Below are 16741 nucleotides of genomic sequence, written 5' to 3'. Positions count from 1 at the left end.
AATCACTTTTGTCTATTGAGAGTTCTGGGAATTCACTTTGCTAACTTAACCTCATGATGGTAAATAACCTATGAGTGTGTTTAGTTGAACTAACTACTGTAAAACCCAGCAAATGATATCTAGGTCTTACATTATGGAGCAGAAAGATGAAACTTGGATTCAGTGGTAGGTACAAGTTAAGTCCTTGTCTTTCATTACAAGTTTTAAGATTTAAAGGAACTATTGCATATTAGTTTTGAGATTGGTTTGTTTTTTAGGTGGCTGTAAGATATAAGCCTTTCTTAAGTTTCAAAAACTGCAGGCTAAAATATTTTACTGTCATGTACTGCTCTAGAAAAAAAAAGAGAACCAATTTTTGGTCAAATGGGAGATGAGAATATCTATCACCCACCCCACCTTCATCAGCCAAGTGATCCCATTCAGTCTTCCTGAGCTCGGAAGCAAGAACCCCTTAATTTTCTCATGTACCTAATTTTTCAGTAGTACACTAGATATTCATGATATTGACACTGTAATAAGAGCACTTACATCAGTACTTTATTGTTTATGTTAATGCATTTTCTCAGAAATGTACATATCACTGTAGGGGAACATCTCATGTTAGTCTTTGTGCACTCACCCAAGTCTAGGCATAGTGTGAAGAAACATTAATGGATTGTGTCAAATCGTTAAAGATTAAATGGGAATGCTTATTCTTTTATTCCAATTACCAGGATAATTTAAAACTGTTGAGGAATACTTCTTGCTTACAGAAGTCCTTCTTATAGTAGAAACCATTTCACTAAGTGCTCACTCCAAGTATTACTGTGGCAAATAAATAAAATTCTTATTTCAAGCAGAAGGCTCCAAATTTGCTTTGGGACAAAGAATCACTTTGTACTAAACAAGCTTTCTGCTTTTAGAAGTTATTTCAATTTCATGGTAAGAGTATTCTTGTCGCATTTGACACTCAAACGAAAAACCACTCTGGTAGGCATTGCCTTTCACAGACGAAGTCTGCTCTTGTAGTTGAGCAAGAGATGACAGACAGGCAGGCCAAGATAAGTTAGTCTCATTTTCTGTTTATCTGGAAGTAATTCCAGTTGAGATCAGTTGAAATAGCAGATCAATATTTTGTGTTTTTAAAGAGTGAAGTATCATAATATCAGCATCCTTTACCAAGCAATACAAGCGCAGATTACTTGTACACAACAGAAATGTGACTGCTATCAACTTTTGCTGCCAGTGAGTTTTCTGTTAAGACTACATCTGTAATCCCGGACGTGAGAGTTTCTAATGTCTCGTTTATGGTACCCCATCACCTCCTCCATCCCCACTTTCAATCAATTCATGTTTCTTCTTTTGTCTTATTGCCAAGCATCGTGCAATGCCCAGCGCACCTCCTTTTAAAAACCGTACAAAGTTGTCTCCTACCAGAGGCCCTAAAGCAAAGAGGTTGGCTTCTTTAGTGCATTCGTAAGTGTATGGATCAATCTCTATAGGATTCCCCTTGCATGTGATGGGCTGATTAGAGTGATGACCTATGCTATGCCCTTGGTCCTTTAAAAAGAAAAGATTTGGATGAGAACCTATCAGAACTAAGGCTACAGAAAACTTCAAAATTTTCTTCAGTCCAGAGGCACTCTGAAGAACACATTTCATCTCAGGCTTGAAGGAAAGTACATTGTGTTCAGGGAAACTAGTGTAAGCAGAATGTTGATTAGAGTCCACGGTATGAGACTGAGTACACATCATATGATAGACCTTATGGTATTCAGGGTAAAGCTTTTTAGGTAACTGTTTGAAAATTAGGCTTGTATCAGTAACTCTTCTACGAAACACATGGACTACTGGGATGTTGTTGTTATAGGCACATAGTACTGCATCAGCTGCTGTTAGTCCAGCACCCACAATCAACACAGGGTCTGCCTTCCCACGTAACTTTCCTTTGCTGATTGCAGCTCCAAAGTCAGACATGGAATGGAGGACAAAAGGAAAGTCTTCTCCTTCAACTTGCAGTCGGCCAGGAGAATCAAAGGTTCCAGTTGCAAGAGCCACATTCTCAGCAAAGAGGCAGAAGGGCACATGAGAGCCATCTGTTGCTCGTTGATAACCTCTGACTTCCCAGTTTCTCTTAATAAGTGATTTCTGTCCATCTTCCATTTCTGAATGCTGTGCTGTAATATCTTCATTTTGATGACTTCTACCTTCATCATCCTTTTCTCGGTAAAGCCTGGATACTGATGTTATGTAAACATTGTCTCTGAAATTCTTTTGGAGACCCATGACTTTAACATAGTGTTTATAATAACAAGCTATTTCCTCTGGCATTACTCGATCACTCTTTATATTTCTGAAAGAAAAGTGAATGGTTCCAGTTAATAAATAGACCTTATTTGTAATTTGAAAATCAGATATGACATACCACATGACAGGTCAAATTTATGAGGACTTAATCTACTCAGTGTAAATGACACTGAGTTCAGCATCTTTAAATGCATTTGATTTATTTGTTCTCTTGTTTCCTGATACACAAGACCAGCTAACTTTTTAAATATAGTTTTAAGTCTTTATAAAATGCAAATTGCTATGGTGATTAACAAATTAGGTGTAACAAAGCTCTGGAGTATCACAGCAGCTCCATATGGAAGTGTTTTACAAAGTTTAACATCCCAACTATCAACAATACAGTATTGGCTAAACTTGTACCCAGTGAGAATACACTTACTTACAATCTAATTAATTAAATGCCATAGTTAAGTGCTAATTTTGAAACTCTAAGTTCAATATGTTACTGGAACCAAGTATTCATTATGCTTTACAAAAGACCTCTCCCTCGGGTATGGTTAAGTTCACTAAGTATCAAATGAAGTAGTTCCATGTCACATGAATGAGCAAAGCAAACATGACACAGAGTGTTAATGCAACTATGTAAACAGGATTGTGAGGTTCAAGTGTTCAATAAAAAACATTTTTGCACTGCAACCCTGCTATTACATCTGTGCTTTTCTCATGATTATTGCAGTCTTATTTAAAAGAAAAATAGCTGACAGTGTAATTATTTGGAACAGCTGCTTGAATTTTGCTCCTTCTTTAGAAGTAAGCTCTAGGAAGAAGGCAAAACAAACTGTAGTGAACATCACGATTGCCACTAAATTACACTTAAAATCATATTTACAAGTAATCAGGCTACTCATTTTCTTAGACTAAAAATATATTAGCACATGTTCTTTTAAATGCTCAGGTTACTACTCTGAAAATCCTCATGAGATATTTATTGAAGAGAATAATGTGACAGTGTGACACCTCTTGCAAGGAAACTTAGGAAACTATTCTACATAACTAGAATTTTACATTATCATCAATCCTTTTAAATAAGCTTGTTTAATTGTAGTATAACAGGTCAGCATTTCTGGCTTTAGCATTGTTGAAAACTATAATACATAGCTTCAGATAATAAGCAGGATTTCAGTTAATAAGGAGGCAAGATTGCTGTGGTTATCTAAGAAAAGAATTAAAAAACAAAGCTACAGTTTCCTCACTTCAAGTGTTGCCCCGAAATAACTAACAGTCTGCCCTTAAAGACATATGCTCAAGTAACTGTACTTCTTCTTTTCCCATACATGGTACAAAACCAATTTCCTTTAATATTCCTAGAACAAAGTAAAAAAAATTTAAAATTTTAGAAAAAGCTCATGTAAAGTGTTGTTAGGTTCATCTGCTGACACAGACCTTTATGAACTGAAGTAAAACCAGTGAGCTTGCACAGGAGTAATTTTTCTTCTCAAGTTTTTTCAAGAAACTTATTGCTACAAATTAACACATAAATACTGACTTATTCTCTTAAAATTAAAATTCATAGACTTCAGATGCTGCAGTTTTGCCTGTAAAAGCAAATGGTGAAATATATAACTTCCAGAATTGCAAGAAAGCTGGTGTGCACAGCAACTTCAGCTGCATGGGTGTTGAAAGAGGAACTTGCAATACCTCCTTCAGTGGATTCCTCCATCTTCCCTCACCTCTGATCAGGACTGCTTTCAGCAAGTGCCTCTTTCTGAAATGCTGCTGGAAGACACCACTGCCTGTACGTTTGCTTTCGGTGCACTCACCAGCAATTATTTCTGCCTGACCATTGTTAAACTTTTTTCCATCAGAGTACACACAGCAGAAGAATTTCCAGTGCCATCAGGCAATTTAATAAACTAAACAAGAAGCCCTCCTGTGAACAGTGAAGTTTGAATATTTTCCATTTATCCGTATTTTTATAGCCACTAGGATTCCCAAGTAGATTCTGCAGTATCTTTACCTGCGTTTGCTAGCTGCCCACTCCTTAAAGCTGAGGCCAGGCAATTCCATCCAGTCTCCAAAACTGATGGTTAACATAGAGCCCTCCATGGACTATGGAGAAAACATGAAGATGCATGATCAGACACATTTAAAATTCAAATTTCAATTCAAATGTAAAATTTAAATTCAAAAAAAAAATTCAAATGTAAAAACCAGTGAAGCTCTTCTCATTGTACTCATTTAGAGCAACAAAATACCAGAATACAATATAAAACCAGGACATTAAATGAAGAACTGAAGAACTATTTCTGTGTTACACTTAGATAATAAGCAACCACATGAGCTAATAAAGAAGGTGAAGAGAGAGCATGTAAAAGGGAAATTAAAAGCAAGTTATTTGAAATACAAAAGAGGAAAGAAACACAAAACTTGTGAAAGCAGCATCATATAAAGACACCACAATTAAGATTGTGTACAAAAGCACCTGGAAACAATGCAGACAAGAAAAAAAGTTATAGAAAATACTCTTCATTATAATTCATTAATTGTGAACTAACAAAAAAACTGGTAATGTAAGACAGCACTCATGGTCACAAACACGCAAGTAAAGGGTAACTTCCCCCTTCCTTTCTCATATCCCCCACTTACTTGGGCTTTGCTAATGAGCAGTTGAAACTGCAATTGGCACTACCATCTAAAACAGCCCTAGAGTAAGGCAGTAAGAAAAATCCCAAAACACAGCGTTATCAAGTTACTCTAGGAGCAAGATGAAATTTTTACTCACATGCCAAGCCCCACCAGGTGGTCCTTTCCCAAGCACTATGTGGGGAATATAATTATGTTGTTCCAACTTCCAGTGCAGAACAGGCGGGTAGTCATAGCCAAAGTCAGCATCAGGGTGAAGCAACGTATCAAAAAGCACTGCAACTGGGTTTGAGGAGCGTCCTTCCAGGCCTTCTGACAGGTACTCCAGATCCTGAAGGATGACAAATTTCAAACTTTTAATGTTCATCATGCTATTCTGATGTGCAGAAGTTGAATTGCAACAGAAAACATAATTCAAATTGCCTTTTAGGTAAAGGTATTTAATGTAGAGATTCAATCAAAACACTTTTCAAAAATAACTGCTATGATTCAGTTTTTTATAACTCTGAATAGTACATCTCACTCATTTAAAAATTACATGTTAATAACAGTTATTCTGGGGCAAGTCAGTATTTGTAAAACAAAGAAATATGTGGACAAATAGAGATGAGAGCAACTTAGTAACATCTACATTTATAGACAGCAGACTGCTTTTACAAAGGACTGCTAATATTTCTAGGAGCCCCATTTTGATAAATCAAAATTGGAATCTAAAAACATTAAGCTTTAAACATCAAATAGAAAAGGCTCTTTTGAGAGCTCTTAGCTAGTTCCAACACTTACTGTATTATATCTTAAAATAATGAAGATAAAATAAGCATTATTTTTAGAAGTAAAACTAGGATTGTTTTATACACCAGTTAATGTTGAGAAAAATTTCTAAACTTTGTAAAGTTCACATTTCAGCATCTATTAACCAGTCTTGTTCTAAAAATGGCAATGATTGCAAAAATTATACAATAGCAAATATTTGAAGAGAAAATAGAGATTTGAAGAAAGAACTGCACATAAGACCAATTTTTGCTGACAAAGTACAGCTTAGCTTCCTAATTAGGCAAAATATCAGGGGGTTGGGAGAGGATGAAGTACATGAAACACCTGCAGCCAAAACTTAGGCAACTTACTCTCCTGCCAAAGAAAAAGCCCTTGAGACCTAGGGTAAACATCACATGCAAATAGCACAGCACTGAAACAAAAACACCCTCCAAAATCCAAAGCCAAACAAAGTCCTATTTACCCCCTACAAACATAAATCCATGTTTGTATTTCAAATCAATTAGTCACAAAGGCAATACAGTGATAACATTGTCAGCAATCCCTCAGGAGTACAGTGAGGTGAGTGAAAAACAGTGTTAACATGGCAAACCAATGGACAAGTGGAAAGAAGAATGCTGGAGAAGATTTAACTAATCAAATCAGACAGAAAAATTGGGCCTGTACATGGGTAACAACTACAGCACAAGAGCAACTGTCAATACAACATAAACGCTGAAGGATGCATACTGCTCCAAAAAGAAAAATGGATTGTATTTATAGAGGATATATGTCCCCAGTATAACTAAAAATAAAATCTTAGTAAGAATTTTAGTATTTAAGAATATTTTAACTTGAACTATGTGTACTTTATGTATGTTAGTAGTACGTGTTCCCTGGTGATAGTGCCCAAACATCGCAGGACATGACAACTGGAATTCCTGCATTAGTCACTGACCAAGTCATGCTTTAGACACTCCTGGCAAGTAGTAAGAACACAACAAAGGGCAGACTGTAAAACCAAAAAACACAACAAACTAAAAGCCTTCAAGCGCCACACACAACACTACACAGCCTAGGTTTGGATCTAATGGTCATGAGCTGATTCTATTTAAATTAACAGAATAACAAAATAATTTATTAATGCACTAATGCTTGCAGTACAAAAAGAGCTAGACAAGAAGGCAACCAAAGCTTACTTGATCAACAATGGAAAGATGTCGAGCTTCCTCTAATTTTGTATGTAGGATGGGGTTTGGATGTATAGCTTCAGGAGACAAATATGGCCTGTATCCAGAGAGCAGGTAAGAAAGGCAAATTCCTGAAGGCCCATTTCCTATTAAAGAAAAAATTTACTGCTTTAGTAAAAATGTTTATAACCTACAGTTTGTTAATCACTAAATATACAGCAACAAAATAATACTGAAGTAGTATAATGCCAGATTGTCTTGACTTCAAAGCAGCTTATAAACTTTGCAGTAAAATAGAGCTTTTTATAGGACCGTCCTCCAAATAAACAGAGCATTTTTTTTTCAGTTAAAGAGAAACAAATGTGTGACTTCTATACTAGGAAGCAAAATGCATATAAAGAAGTTCCTTAATTTACTATGTCAAATTCACTATTGTGTGAAAATTGCCAGACAGATAATGGTCTGCCTGTCAGTCACAATGATAGCTGAATATTATTGCCATCTTACAACTTTGCATTCCCACAGGCACTGTACAATACAGAGCAGAAAGACAATCTGGATTATATGCTCTTCAGGTCCGTACATAAAATAAAGGGAAGAGACAAGCAGAAAGCTTAAGACTGAAAGTCAGATGAGAAGTTACAGACACTGCAAAACAGCAACATAAAAGCTAAGTGACCACAGACCTTCTGTGGGTAAGTGGCAGAGAACAAGAAACTCATGTAAGACCACATTCATTGTTCAGGGAGAGTATGAAGTCAAACACTTTTACCAGCTTTGTAGCATTTTAAATTTGTGTATGTGTACTGCTGCAATTTTAATAGACAATTATTTTTAAAATGTTATTTAAAGTATGAGATAGATGGGACCAAAACATTACCATACGGTAAACATTTATATTTATTTGACTAGTATTAAACAAAGTAGGGGACCATATTTATCACATGCAAATACAGAAGTAACATTCATGTTGCAAAGTCAGACATGAAAAGTTACAGAAAGCTAAATCACAATTGTATGTGCTATGATACAAAATTTAAATATGTGGCTATGTGTTGTTATTTCTATAGCTTCTCTTGCTCATTAACTGAATGAAAAACAGTGTTTTCCTAATGAGCCACTTACCAGTACTTTGTCTTTGTTTGGACACATGGTATTTAGCACACACTGTGCAAATTCTGGGTTTAAATTACTAATTCATTCATACTTTAATATAGCAGGCATTGCTGGATATTTGTTCTTACTTCTAACCATTTCATCTCTTGATGTCAAGAATTCACAGATCATTTACTTTTCCCCATCACCTTTGCACACACTATTTTCATCACCTGTTAACAATCCCCTTTCTCCAATGCCTGTCTCTTCTCCTTTTTCTGATTCCTCAGTCCTAAAACCTCCATTACTTCACTGAGGCCCTGTTCATTCCCAGTTTCTTCATACATTGGATCTCTTTTTCCTCTTTCACCAGGCTATACTCACCTGGTCTCCAGTGACAGAATATCCCATACTTTATTACAATGCTGTGCACATAAACTGGTCACAGCCATAGGCTACAGGAAATCATCTAAAGAATCTAAAGACAGTGAAAAAGTTCTTCCTTACTCTCACACTGTTCTGCCCTCCCACAAACAGATCAACATAAGATAGCTGGATATGTTTCAGTCCAAGAATTTAAAGCTTAAAGAAGATGCAAGCCCCTCCTGTCACCCATTTGCCATGAGATAGATGTGAGAGAGAACTGTAAAAATACAGAGAAACTATCCACAACAAAATCAAATGAAATTATGAAAACACATTAATCGTACCAGTAGTTCACAAGCATTTCCATGGCTGAGTAAATTCTTAACTGTTTTTAGAATTATAGCTTGAATGCAGTAAAGAATTTTTTATGTTTTTACAAGTGCACAGCTAGCTTTATTTTCCCGCTGGGCTATAAAGAAAGCTCATCCAGAATGGAAAGAGGAAAATGTGTGCCATAGCCAAGGATGCCATGTTAAAGATCATTCCTACTGGATAAGGCTAAAAGAACTAAATGGTTACCAAATGTCACCCAAACAAAGACTGGCAAGGGCCAAGGAGATTACTGAGGATGGAATGGATGGGTTATGTCTAGGGCTTAAAGGGATCACTTCACAAGGATCCATCTACACACCGCTCCCAACTTTAACCAGCCTCACTTCTCTCTGAATGGAAGTTTTTTGAGGTGAAGTCCAGCAGTCCTGGTGGCCAAGAAGGTCAATGGCATCCTGGCCTGTATCAGGAATGGTGTGGCCAGCAGGAGCAGGGAGGTCATTCTTCCCCTGTACTCAACACTGGTGAGGCCACACCTTGAGTGCTGTGTCCAGTTCTGGGCCCCTCAGTTTGGGAAGGACGTTGAGATACTTGAGCGTGTCCAGAGGAGGGCAACGAGGCTGGTGAGGGGCTTGGAACACAAGCCCTGTGAGGAATGACTGAGGGAACTGGGGGTGCTCAGCCTGGAGAAAAGGAGACTCAGGGGTTACCTCATCACTCTGCACAACTTCCTGAAAGGTGGCTGTAGACAGGGGGGGGTTGGTCTCTCTCTAGGCAGCAACTGACAGAACCAGAGGATACAGTCTAAAGCTGCACCAAGGGAAATATAGGTTGGATATTAGGAAAAAGTGATATCACGGAAGGAGTGATAAAGTACCAGAATGGTCTGCCCTGGACCATCCCTGGATGTGTTTAAAAAAAGACTGGATGTGGCACTTGGTGCCATGGTTTAGTTGAGGTGTTAGGGCATGAGTTGGACTCGATGATCTTGAAGGTCTCTTCCAACCTTGTCATTCTGTGATGCTAAGGTGAATTACTGTCACTGAGTTCCTTAGACCTTTCTGGGACCATCGAGAGAGCTGATCCAAACCCAACTCCTATTCTTTAAGCAGACTGAATCAAAGGGAAAGGAAATCCCTTGAGAATATACTGTTAAGAACACACAGGAAAACCATGCTATGATTTTCTCAGAAAATTCTTGGGAAAAAAAGAAAAAAATCTTTTTAAATGACAAATGTTTTTTATTTACACACAGTGCCTTCAATAAGACCCTCTGACTGCAATTAGGAGATACTACTATTACACAAACTTTAGTTGTACAATTAATATAATCTGAAACTCCATGGCCCTGTTCATTTAAGAGGCAGTAAGAAGTTTGTTTGAATATCAGCAAAATCTTCTCTTGATCAATAGCAAACTATAGTACTATCATCTTTACATTATATGTCTAAATTTAATGCAAATATTCAACTTCAAGTATCATAACAGCCTTGTTATTTGGAAAGGAAGTGACAACATTCCACATAGTAATGATCAAAACTAATGCAGAAGATGAAAATGTTTAGCACAGAACATGTTCTAAACTTAAAGAGTTTCAGCATGAAATTGTTCAACCCTGATGGAATATATCTGTTTCTTCCCAACACAGGTACTGCACAGAAGTTATTAAACCAGTAGAGAGTGTGTTCATACACTGGGGGGGCAGAGGGAATGACAATTATTTTCATGCTCCTCTACTACATTATCAAATCATTTTAGATCCCTTTGAAGGCTCTTCAATGATAATAGGCTGCCAGTGGAGAAGATCAGCTTGCAAGATGTCACAAATATATCTGTGAAGAAGCATTTGGATGATGGAGAAGTGGTCAATGCAGCTGTGTTTGGTATCAGCACCTAGAAAAGTGCTCTAGACAAACTAAGTACTGAGCACAGGTATTTGCATAATATATATTTGCAAAACTAAACAGTGGAAACTGAATCATAAACCACATGACAAACCTATACTAAGGCTGACAAAATGCCAGGACACCGTTCTCTTCAACCATGATGCAGAACTCATCAAGTGATTCACGTCTGTCACATACACCTAAGTCTGCTCCATGAGCACTATTTTAAACTATCATAAAGAGAGCTTTGAGAAAAAGCACTGTACAAACACCAGTCTTTCAAAGTTGTGGGGACACTGTGAACACATTTATTTTGCAACATCAGTCTCCAAAATCTTTGCTTGTTTGCAGGTAGGTACTTGCTCTAGTCCCAACAGCTTTGGACTAGATTATTGAAAACCTTCTTTACTTCAAATCTTTTCTTTATCCCCTCATGAAGTCATGGCAATAATGAGCTGGTGACCAGCTGCTGTTGAAAAACCTTGGCCCATTATGCTGGCACTCTTGATTAAGTTGTGTACCTATGAGCCTCCTTCCTGTTATCCTGTCATTTTACAAGTACAAGCCCTTAAGTGTTCAATCAAGACTACAATTTATTATTTTAAATAGCTGAACTGAGCTGGATTAATTTTGGAAAATATGGGAGAATATTTAGATATTAGTGATGGATGCAACAGAAAAAAAAAGGCAATTAGTGAGAGGTTAGCACCTAACCAACACAGAGCACACATTATGCTTTTCACTCATCCAAATGACCCCACAGATTTCCACTGGTGTACCACTGACAACCTCTGTGCATACAGAAATAGACATATCACATTAATCAAACCCTATGCTATCAACACTAGAATCAATACAGTTCTTCCATTAATACTCCCATATCTGCTGCTAAATAACACAGCTGATTTTTTCAGAGCACAATTTAAATTCAAATATACTCCAACAAGTCCCTTAACGTAATATAATGTTACTGTTGTTAATTATAACAACTGTATTACTCTAATAAAGGTCTTCACTGTAAGGGTTCTAAGCATTAGTTATTTATTGATAAATTATTTCATGCAGCAGGTCTATAAAGGCAATGGCAGTGACAGTGAATCTTTAAAAAGGGAAAAAACTCACCTATTATTACTACAGGCAGAGTAAGAAGGGAGTCCCCAGGCAGAACAGTTTCTTCAATTAAAGGCATTCTTTTAATCTTCCTCCCAAGGCTGTCACCAAAGTACTGAACAAAGGAATTCAAAAGCTGTCCTTCGGTTTCAGTGCCGCTGTAAGTTCTAATTAAGAAGGACAGATGGAAGAAAACTAAAATGAAATAGTGAACTGTTGTCAGAACAGCCTCTTCAAAAATAGTCGCTTTTGATGTTTTATTTTAAAAGCTACGAAACTGGTGAAATCTAGACCAAAACAGATACATTTTATCCAATCTACACAACTTTACTCTTCAGCACAGCTTTTCTAACAGAAGATTTTTTAAAAGTCTACTTTCTTCCAGCAAGTCTACAGAAGGATAACAAAAAGGCACAGATGGCTCTGCAGAAGTGCAGATTCCTAATCTCAGTTTATACAAAGCCAAAGTATAGCCACAAGCATTATTTTGATCCCACACACAGTAGAACTCATTCCTCATTATCCTTATCAAATCAGGAGATACACACTGCCTAGCCAATTAACAACATTAAGGCCAGACAAAGCCTGAAGGAGCAGCTAAGGTACAACAGCAGCGTTCATATCCCTTCCTGCTGGCTGAGCAGTGCACAGGACTTCACGTCAACAAATTTCCATTCAGAGAGAAGTGAGGCGGGTTAAAGTTGGCAGTGGTGTGAGGATGGATCCTTGTGAAGTGATCCCTTTAAGCCCTAGACATAACCCATCCTACCACTATTAAAAGTTTTTACAGAAGGAATTGCCATGTAGTCAGGTCAGCTCCTGCACAGCAGAGTGCTTTCACCACTAGCCATTTTCCTAGATTTTTTAGTTCTTTCTCTGAAAAATACACTTAAGTTTATCTTGTAACTTCACCGTGTAGATGTGCTTCTAGAATACAAAGACTTGTCTTATAATGTTTTCTATTTAATTATTTAGGAGTCCTTTCTGAAACCTTTCCAGGTCATTGAAGAAGCACAGAAACTACCAGTCTAGCTAGAAAGACAGAGCCAAATTAAAAAGTCTGTTACTGCAGTTACTTTGTCAAGTCTTTTGTAAAGTAAGGACAACCAGTTTTTAATCAAAAATACCTGTACCAATAAGGGGATATTTTTCTAGAAAAATTTCTAAAAAAATTTCTCTTCATAAACATGGTTAATTATCAATAATAAATAAAAGTACTCTTATCTATTTCCTAAGACTATGCATATCTTAAAGCTATTCTAGTGTTTCAGCAATTATTTTCTACACAGGATCAAAACTGTAAGAAGCTAATCCAATTCCCAGGGCCTTCAAGAAGCCACGTAAACCATGTTCTGCCTCAACTCTCACAGCACCCAAGATTCTGTTTCAAATGCCTTTCCTCAGTGGGGAAGTCTGAAGTAAACTGGAGACAGAGCTGTGCAGTAACAACAGCAGTAGCATAATCTGTAACACATCTCTCTGATGGCATTGTTAAAAAGAATGGGGAGCTATTCTGAGGTTGCATTTATTTTGGAAAGTACTTGATATCAACTATTCCCTGCAGTACAACAGAAAAAAAACCCCAAATTTCTTGCTTACTGTTTGATTACAGCTGCACATTAGCTCTTGCAGACACCTAACCTCCAAACAGCATGAATTAGATGAAGATGAGGAGTCAGAGAGGGGATATCTAATTATCATACTGATTTTTTCACTTCTGCTTTTAGAAAGGAGCAGGTAGACTATTTTATTTCCCAGCCTTTGCTCAAAGTTGACTAAGGCAATACTACCTTATGTTTTGCAAAAGACAGGCTTAAGGGGAGCATGCATGCTTTAGTGTGGCTTTACTATACTTGCTGTGCTTGATGGAACATAAAAACAAAAGAAACATCTCAAAACTTCTTTTAAGAGATATATGCACAATGCTGCAGGCTACAGAAAAATCTTTTAACAATAAAAATGTTGCTTCTGTGTAGCTTATTGTATCACAAATTACCAAACTGGTGATTTTGCACAGGAATATCTGCACACAACGTGCAGTTTCTCATTCTTTGCATAGGAATACCTGCACACAAAATGCAATGCATACGAAGGAGTGTTATCAGCAGCATATTCTTCCTTTGCAAGAACACCATACCAGAACCCAGCAAGATCTGAAGTTAGGGGCCACCACCTTCCTAACCTCTGAGTATCACTGAAAGCCACCAAGTACCAGCAGTTTTTATCTTGATAAAACTCACGGTAGACAGCTTTGCAGTGGTGGGGACTTCGCACAATCACCTACGGCTCTAGTACTGCAGACATGCAAGTGGGCACAAGATGAGTCAGTTCCAACACTAGTGCCTAATTTATCTTATACTGGTCACTCAAATAACTTGGGGAATTACATTCTGTCAATTGCCCAGATTCTAAATATATGCAAACATGTGCCTTCATGATTTTGCTTTTTTTTTTAACCCATTAAGAGAAAAAACGCAACATACACATAACAGTTTTTCTCCCATTTGAAAAAGCTAATAATAATAATTTGATAACAACTCATAATTTGTTGCAGATTATTAAAATAAATGGTACCTTTTCCAGGTAGCCGTTTTGAAAGATGCTAGAATACACTGCGCACTTTCAGGAAAAAAAAAAAAAAAAAAAAAAAAAAAAAAAAAAAAGAAAAAAGAAACGGAGAAACGGACTGTGGTGGGCGGTTAACAGAAAACTCGTTATATAAAAGGAATCTGAATTTGGTCTCAACCTGACACTTCGAGAAGAGAATTTACCACTGCCAGACTGTTGGATTTCGTTCAGGTAAGCGGGCGGAGCGGTGCCCCGCGGGGCCGACATCCCGGGCGGGGCAGCGCTGCGAAGCCCGGAGCGGCACCGAGCATCAGCGGGCGCGGGCTGCCCCGGCCCGGCTGCGCCTCGGCGCTGCCCAAGGTCACCGCGCGCCCGCCTGGGCCCCGCCGCCGCCATCCCTTCCCCGGAGGGGCCGTGCGGGGCCGGGCAGCGCCGCGCTCGCCGCCGCAGCCCCGCGGAGGCCGCAGCCCCGCCGGTATTCCCGTCCTGCCCGCACCGCCCCCGCCCGCCGCCCCGCGGTCCGGCTCCCGCGCCGCCCCACCGCCTCCCGCCGCCGCCTCACCTGAAGTGACCGGCCAGGGAGCAGCGGCAGCACCACACGGGCATGGGGAGCGCCGGCGGGGCCCAGCGATGAGGCTGCGGGGAGACACCGCACGCCGGCTCCCGCTCCTCCTCCTGCCGCCGCCACAGTGGGACCCGCGCCGCGCGGTCCCTCCTCCCCGCTCACACGCGGCACCGGGTCACACGCGGGAGGAGGAGCCGCCGCCAGCACCGGCAGGGAGGAGGAGGGACGAAGGGGTTGAGCAGAAAGGAGGAGAGGAGAGAAGCGGAGAGGAGGGGAGAGGAGCGGGGAGGAGAATGCCGCTTCCTCCTGCCGGCGCTGCCGCGGCCCCGCTCCCGCAGGAGGATGCGGGCTGCGCCGCCTCCCCCGGGGAGGGCGGGGAGCCCCGGCCTGGCACGGGCAGCCCCGGCCCGGCACGGGGAGCCCCGACCCGGCACGGGCTTAGGGCGGGTGGAAGGCGGCGCAGCAGAGCGAGGCAGCTCCGCGGCCCCGTGAGGCGTGTGCCGTTCCGGAGGGGACTGACATCGCGCTGCGGGGCTGGCGCGGGAGGCTCCCGGCACGCAGCATCCTGCTGTGTCCCATCGGGTTTCTCGTGAGACGCACATGAAGAAATCAAACAATTAAAAATTTTTCGACGCACCTTTTGACTAACAACCACCTATTCGGGAACAATGCTTCATATATGATCAGTTAGTTGCTTTGAATTGTGTCTTACAAATATTTTGCAGGAGTGGTTATCTGGGGAGAAAGCATTCCTTCCCTAGTCACGCCCGTCTCAGTGACTGTGGTTGGCAGGAGCTCAGGAGGTCATCCAGTCCAACCCCCTGCCCAGGCAGGGCCATCCTGAGCCAGCTGCCCAAAACCAAGGCCAAGGATGGAGAATTCATGGCCTCCCTGAGCAACCTGCTCAGGTGTTTGACCATTCTGACAATTAAAAAGTGTTTCCTTAGATTCACATGGATTTTTTTGTCTTTCAGTTTGTGCCCATTGACTCGTATCCTTTCCCAGGGAACCACTGAGTTCCCTCCCATTTCCTAATTAAGTCTTCTTCATCCCCTCCCAATTATAGATTAAGGATCCCTCCAACACTACTCTTCCACAGGCTAAACAGTCCCAGCTTTCTAAGCCTTTGCTCATAGTAGTCAGTCTGCTATCTGAGACATTTATGTCTTACACTGCTTTTCTCTCTCAAAGTCTACCATACAATAAGACTGAATGCCAATAAATCTATGATTATTAATTAAACAATTTCAGCCTTCTGCACAGAGATAAATTTGACAAGTAGGTATTTCTTCATTGTGAATCTGTTCTATAAACCCGCAATACCAAGATATTAACAAAGCTGTGGCGTTGCTGTGTCTGAAGTAGTTGCTGGCAGCTGACTGTCCCAGTTCAGCTCAAGGTTGTTCAATCAACACTGTCATGTCTGTAGAATATTTACTGTTTAATGCTCTGGTCTGGTCCCGATACAAAGGAGGACTTTATTAGATATGTGCTCTGTAAAAGCTTAAGGTAAAAGAACACAGGAACTGAGCTGTACCACTGAGGAAATACAGGATATAGATATAAAATCTATATTTGAAAGGGTGAAACATATTCAGTTAATCCTATTGTTCTTCAAGTGCAGCACCAGGTCCAATGTGTCTTTAGACCAGAATTAACAACATGAAGCTGCATTTAGCTTGCTCTGTCCTGCTCTGTCCTCTGTCTTTAGTCCAGGAAACTGTGTGAATGATTTTTTTGTTGACCAGATAACTCATGTGGGGGCTGAAGAGCCAGCCCAAGAAGGGCTTGTTGCACTCCCCTGGAGGGCTAACCCCTGAGTCACAGACTTTGCTCAGGGTGAGTAAATTTCACACCCAGAGGCCTTTGCAGTTCTGTGTTGATTCATTGTTGCCCATTGGTCCCTCCAGTCACGCTCTGCCCTGAGCCTGTATCCCATTGGTTGCTGGTTTAACCCCGCTCCTTGC

At 39.9% G+C, this 16741-nt stretch overlaps 1 protein-coding gene and 1 long non-coding RNA gene across 4 annotated transcripts; one reads left to right on the top strand and one right to left on the bottom strand.

Moving 5' to 3' along the window:
* Positions 1-515: 515 nt before the first annotated feature.
* Positions 516-15196, bottom strand: OSGIN2 (oxidative stress induced growth inhibitor family member 2). Of its 3 annotated transcripts, XM_053964428.1 has the most exons (7): positions 14413-14474; positions 14216-14260; positions 11654-11808; positions 6864-7000; positions 5051-5242; positions 4286-4377; positions 516-2332 (listed from the first exon to the last, which is right to left on the bottom strand). In XM_053964428.1, exons 3-7 carry the CDS (start codon positions 11718-11720, stop codon positions 1285-1287), a joined length of 1536 nt encoding a protein of 511 aa, XP_053820403.1. In that variant the 5' UTR covers positions 11721-11808; positions 14216-14260; positions 14413-14474; the 3' UTR covers positions 516-1284. The 3 variants fall into 3 exon arrangements, with proteins under 3 accessions (XP_053820403.1, XP_053820393.1, XP_053820384.1); XM_053964418.1 differs by lacking the exons at positions 14216-14260; positions 14413-14474 and adding an exon at positions 14772-15196; XM_053964409.1 differs by lacking the exon at positions 14216-14260 and having other exon boundaries at positions 14388-14544.
* Positions 14373-15722, top strand: LOC128799756 (uncharacterized). Its single transcript, XR_008434824.1, has 2 exons — positions 14373-14440; positions 15500-15722. It is a non-coding gene; the product is annotated as an uncharacterized LOC128799756 (long non-coding RNA).
* The last annotated feature ends 1019 nt before the right edge of the window (positions 15723-16741 follow it).

Source organism: Vidua chalybeata, chromosome 1, assembly GCF_026979565.1.
Source record: "Vidua chalybeata isolate OUT-0048 chromosome 1, bVidCha1 merged haplotype, whole genome shotgun sequence".
In the NCBI taxonomy this organism is placed as follows: Eukaryota; Metazoa; Chordata; class Aves; order Passeriformes; family Viduidae; genus Vidua; species Vidua chalybeata.
Note: the sequence above shows the minus strand (reverse complement) of the source record. Positions and strands in the feature narration are given on the sequence as shown.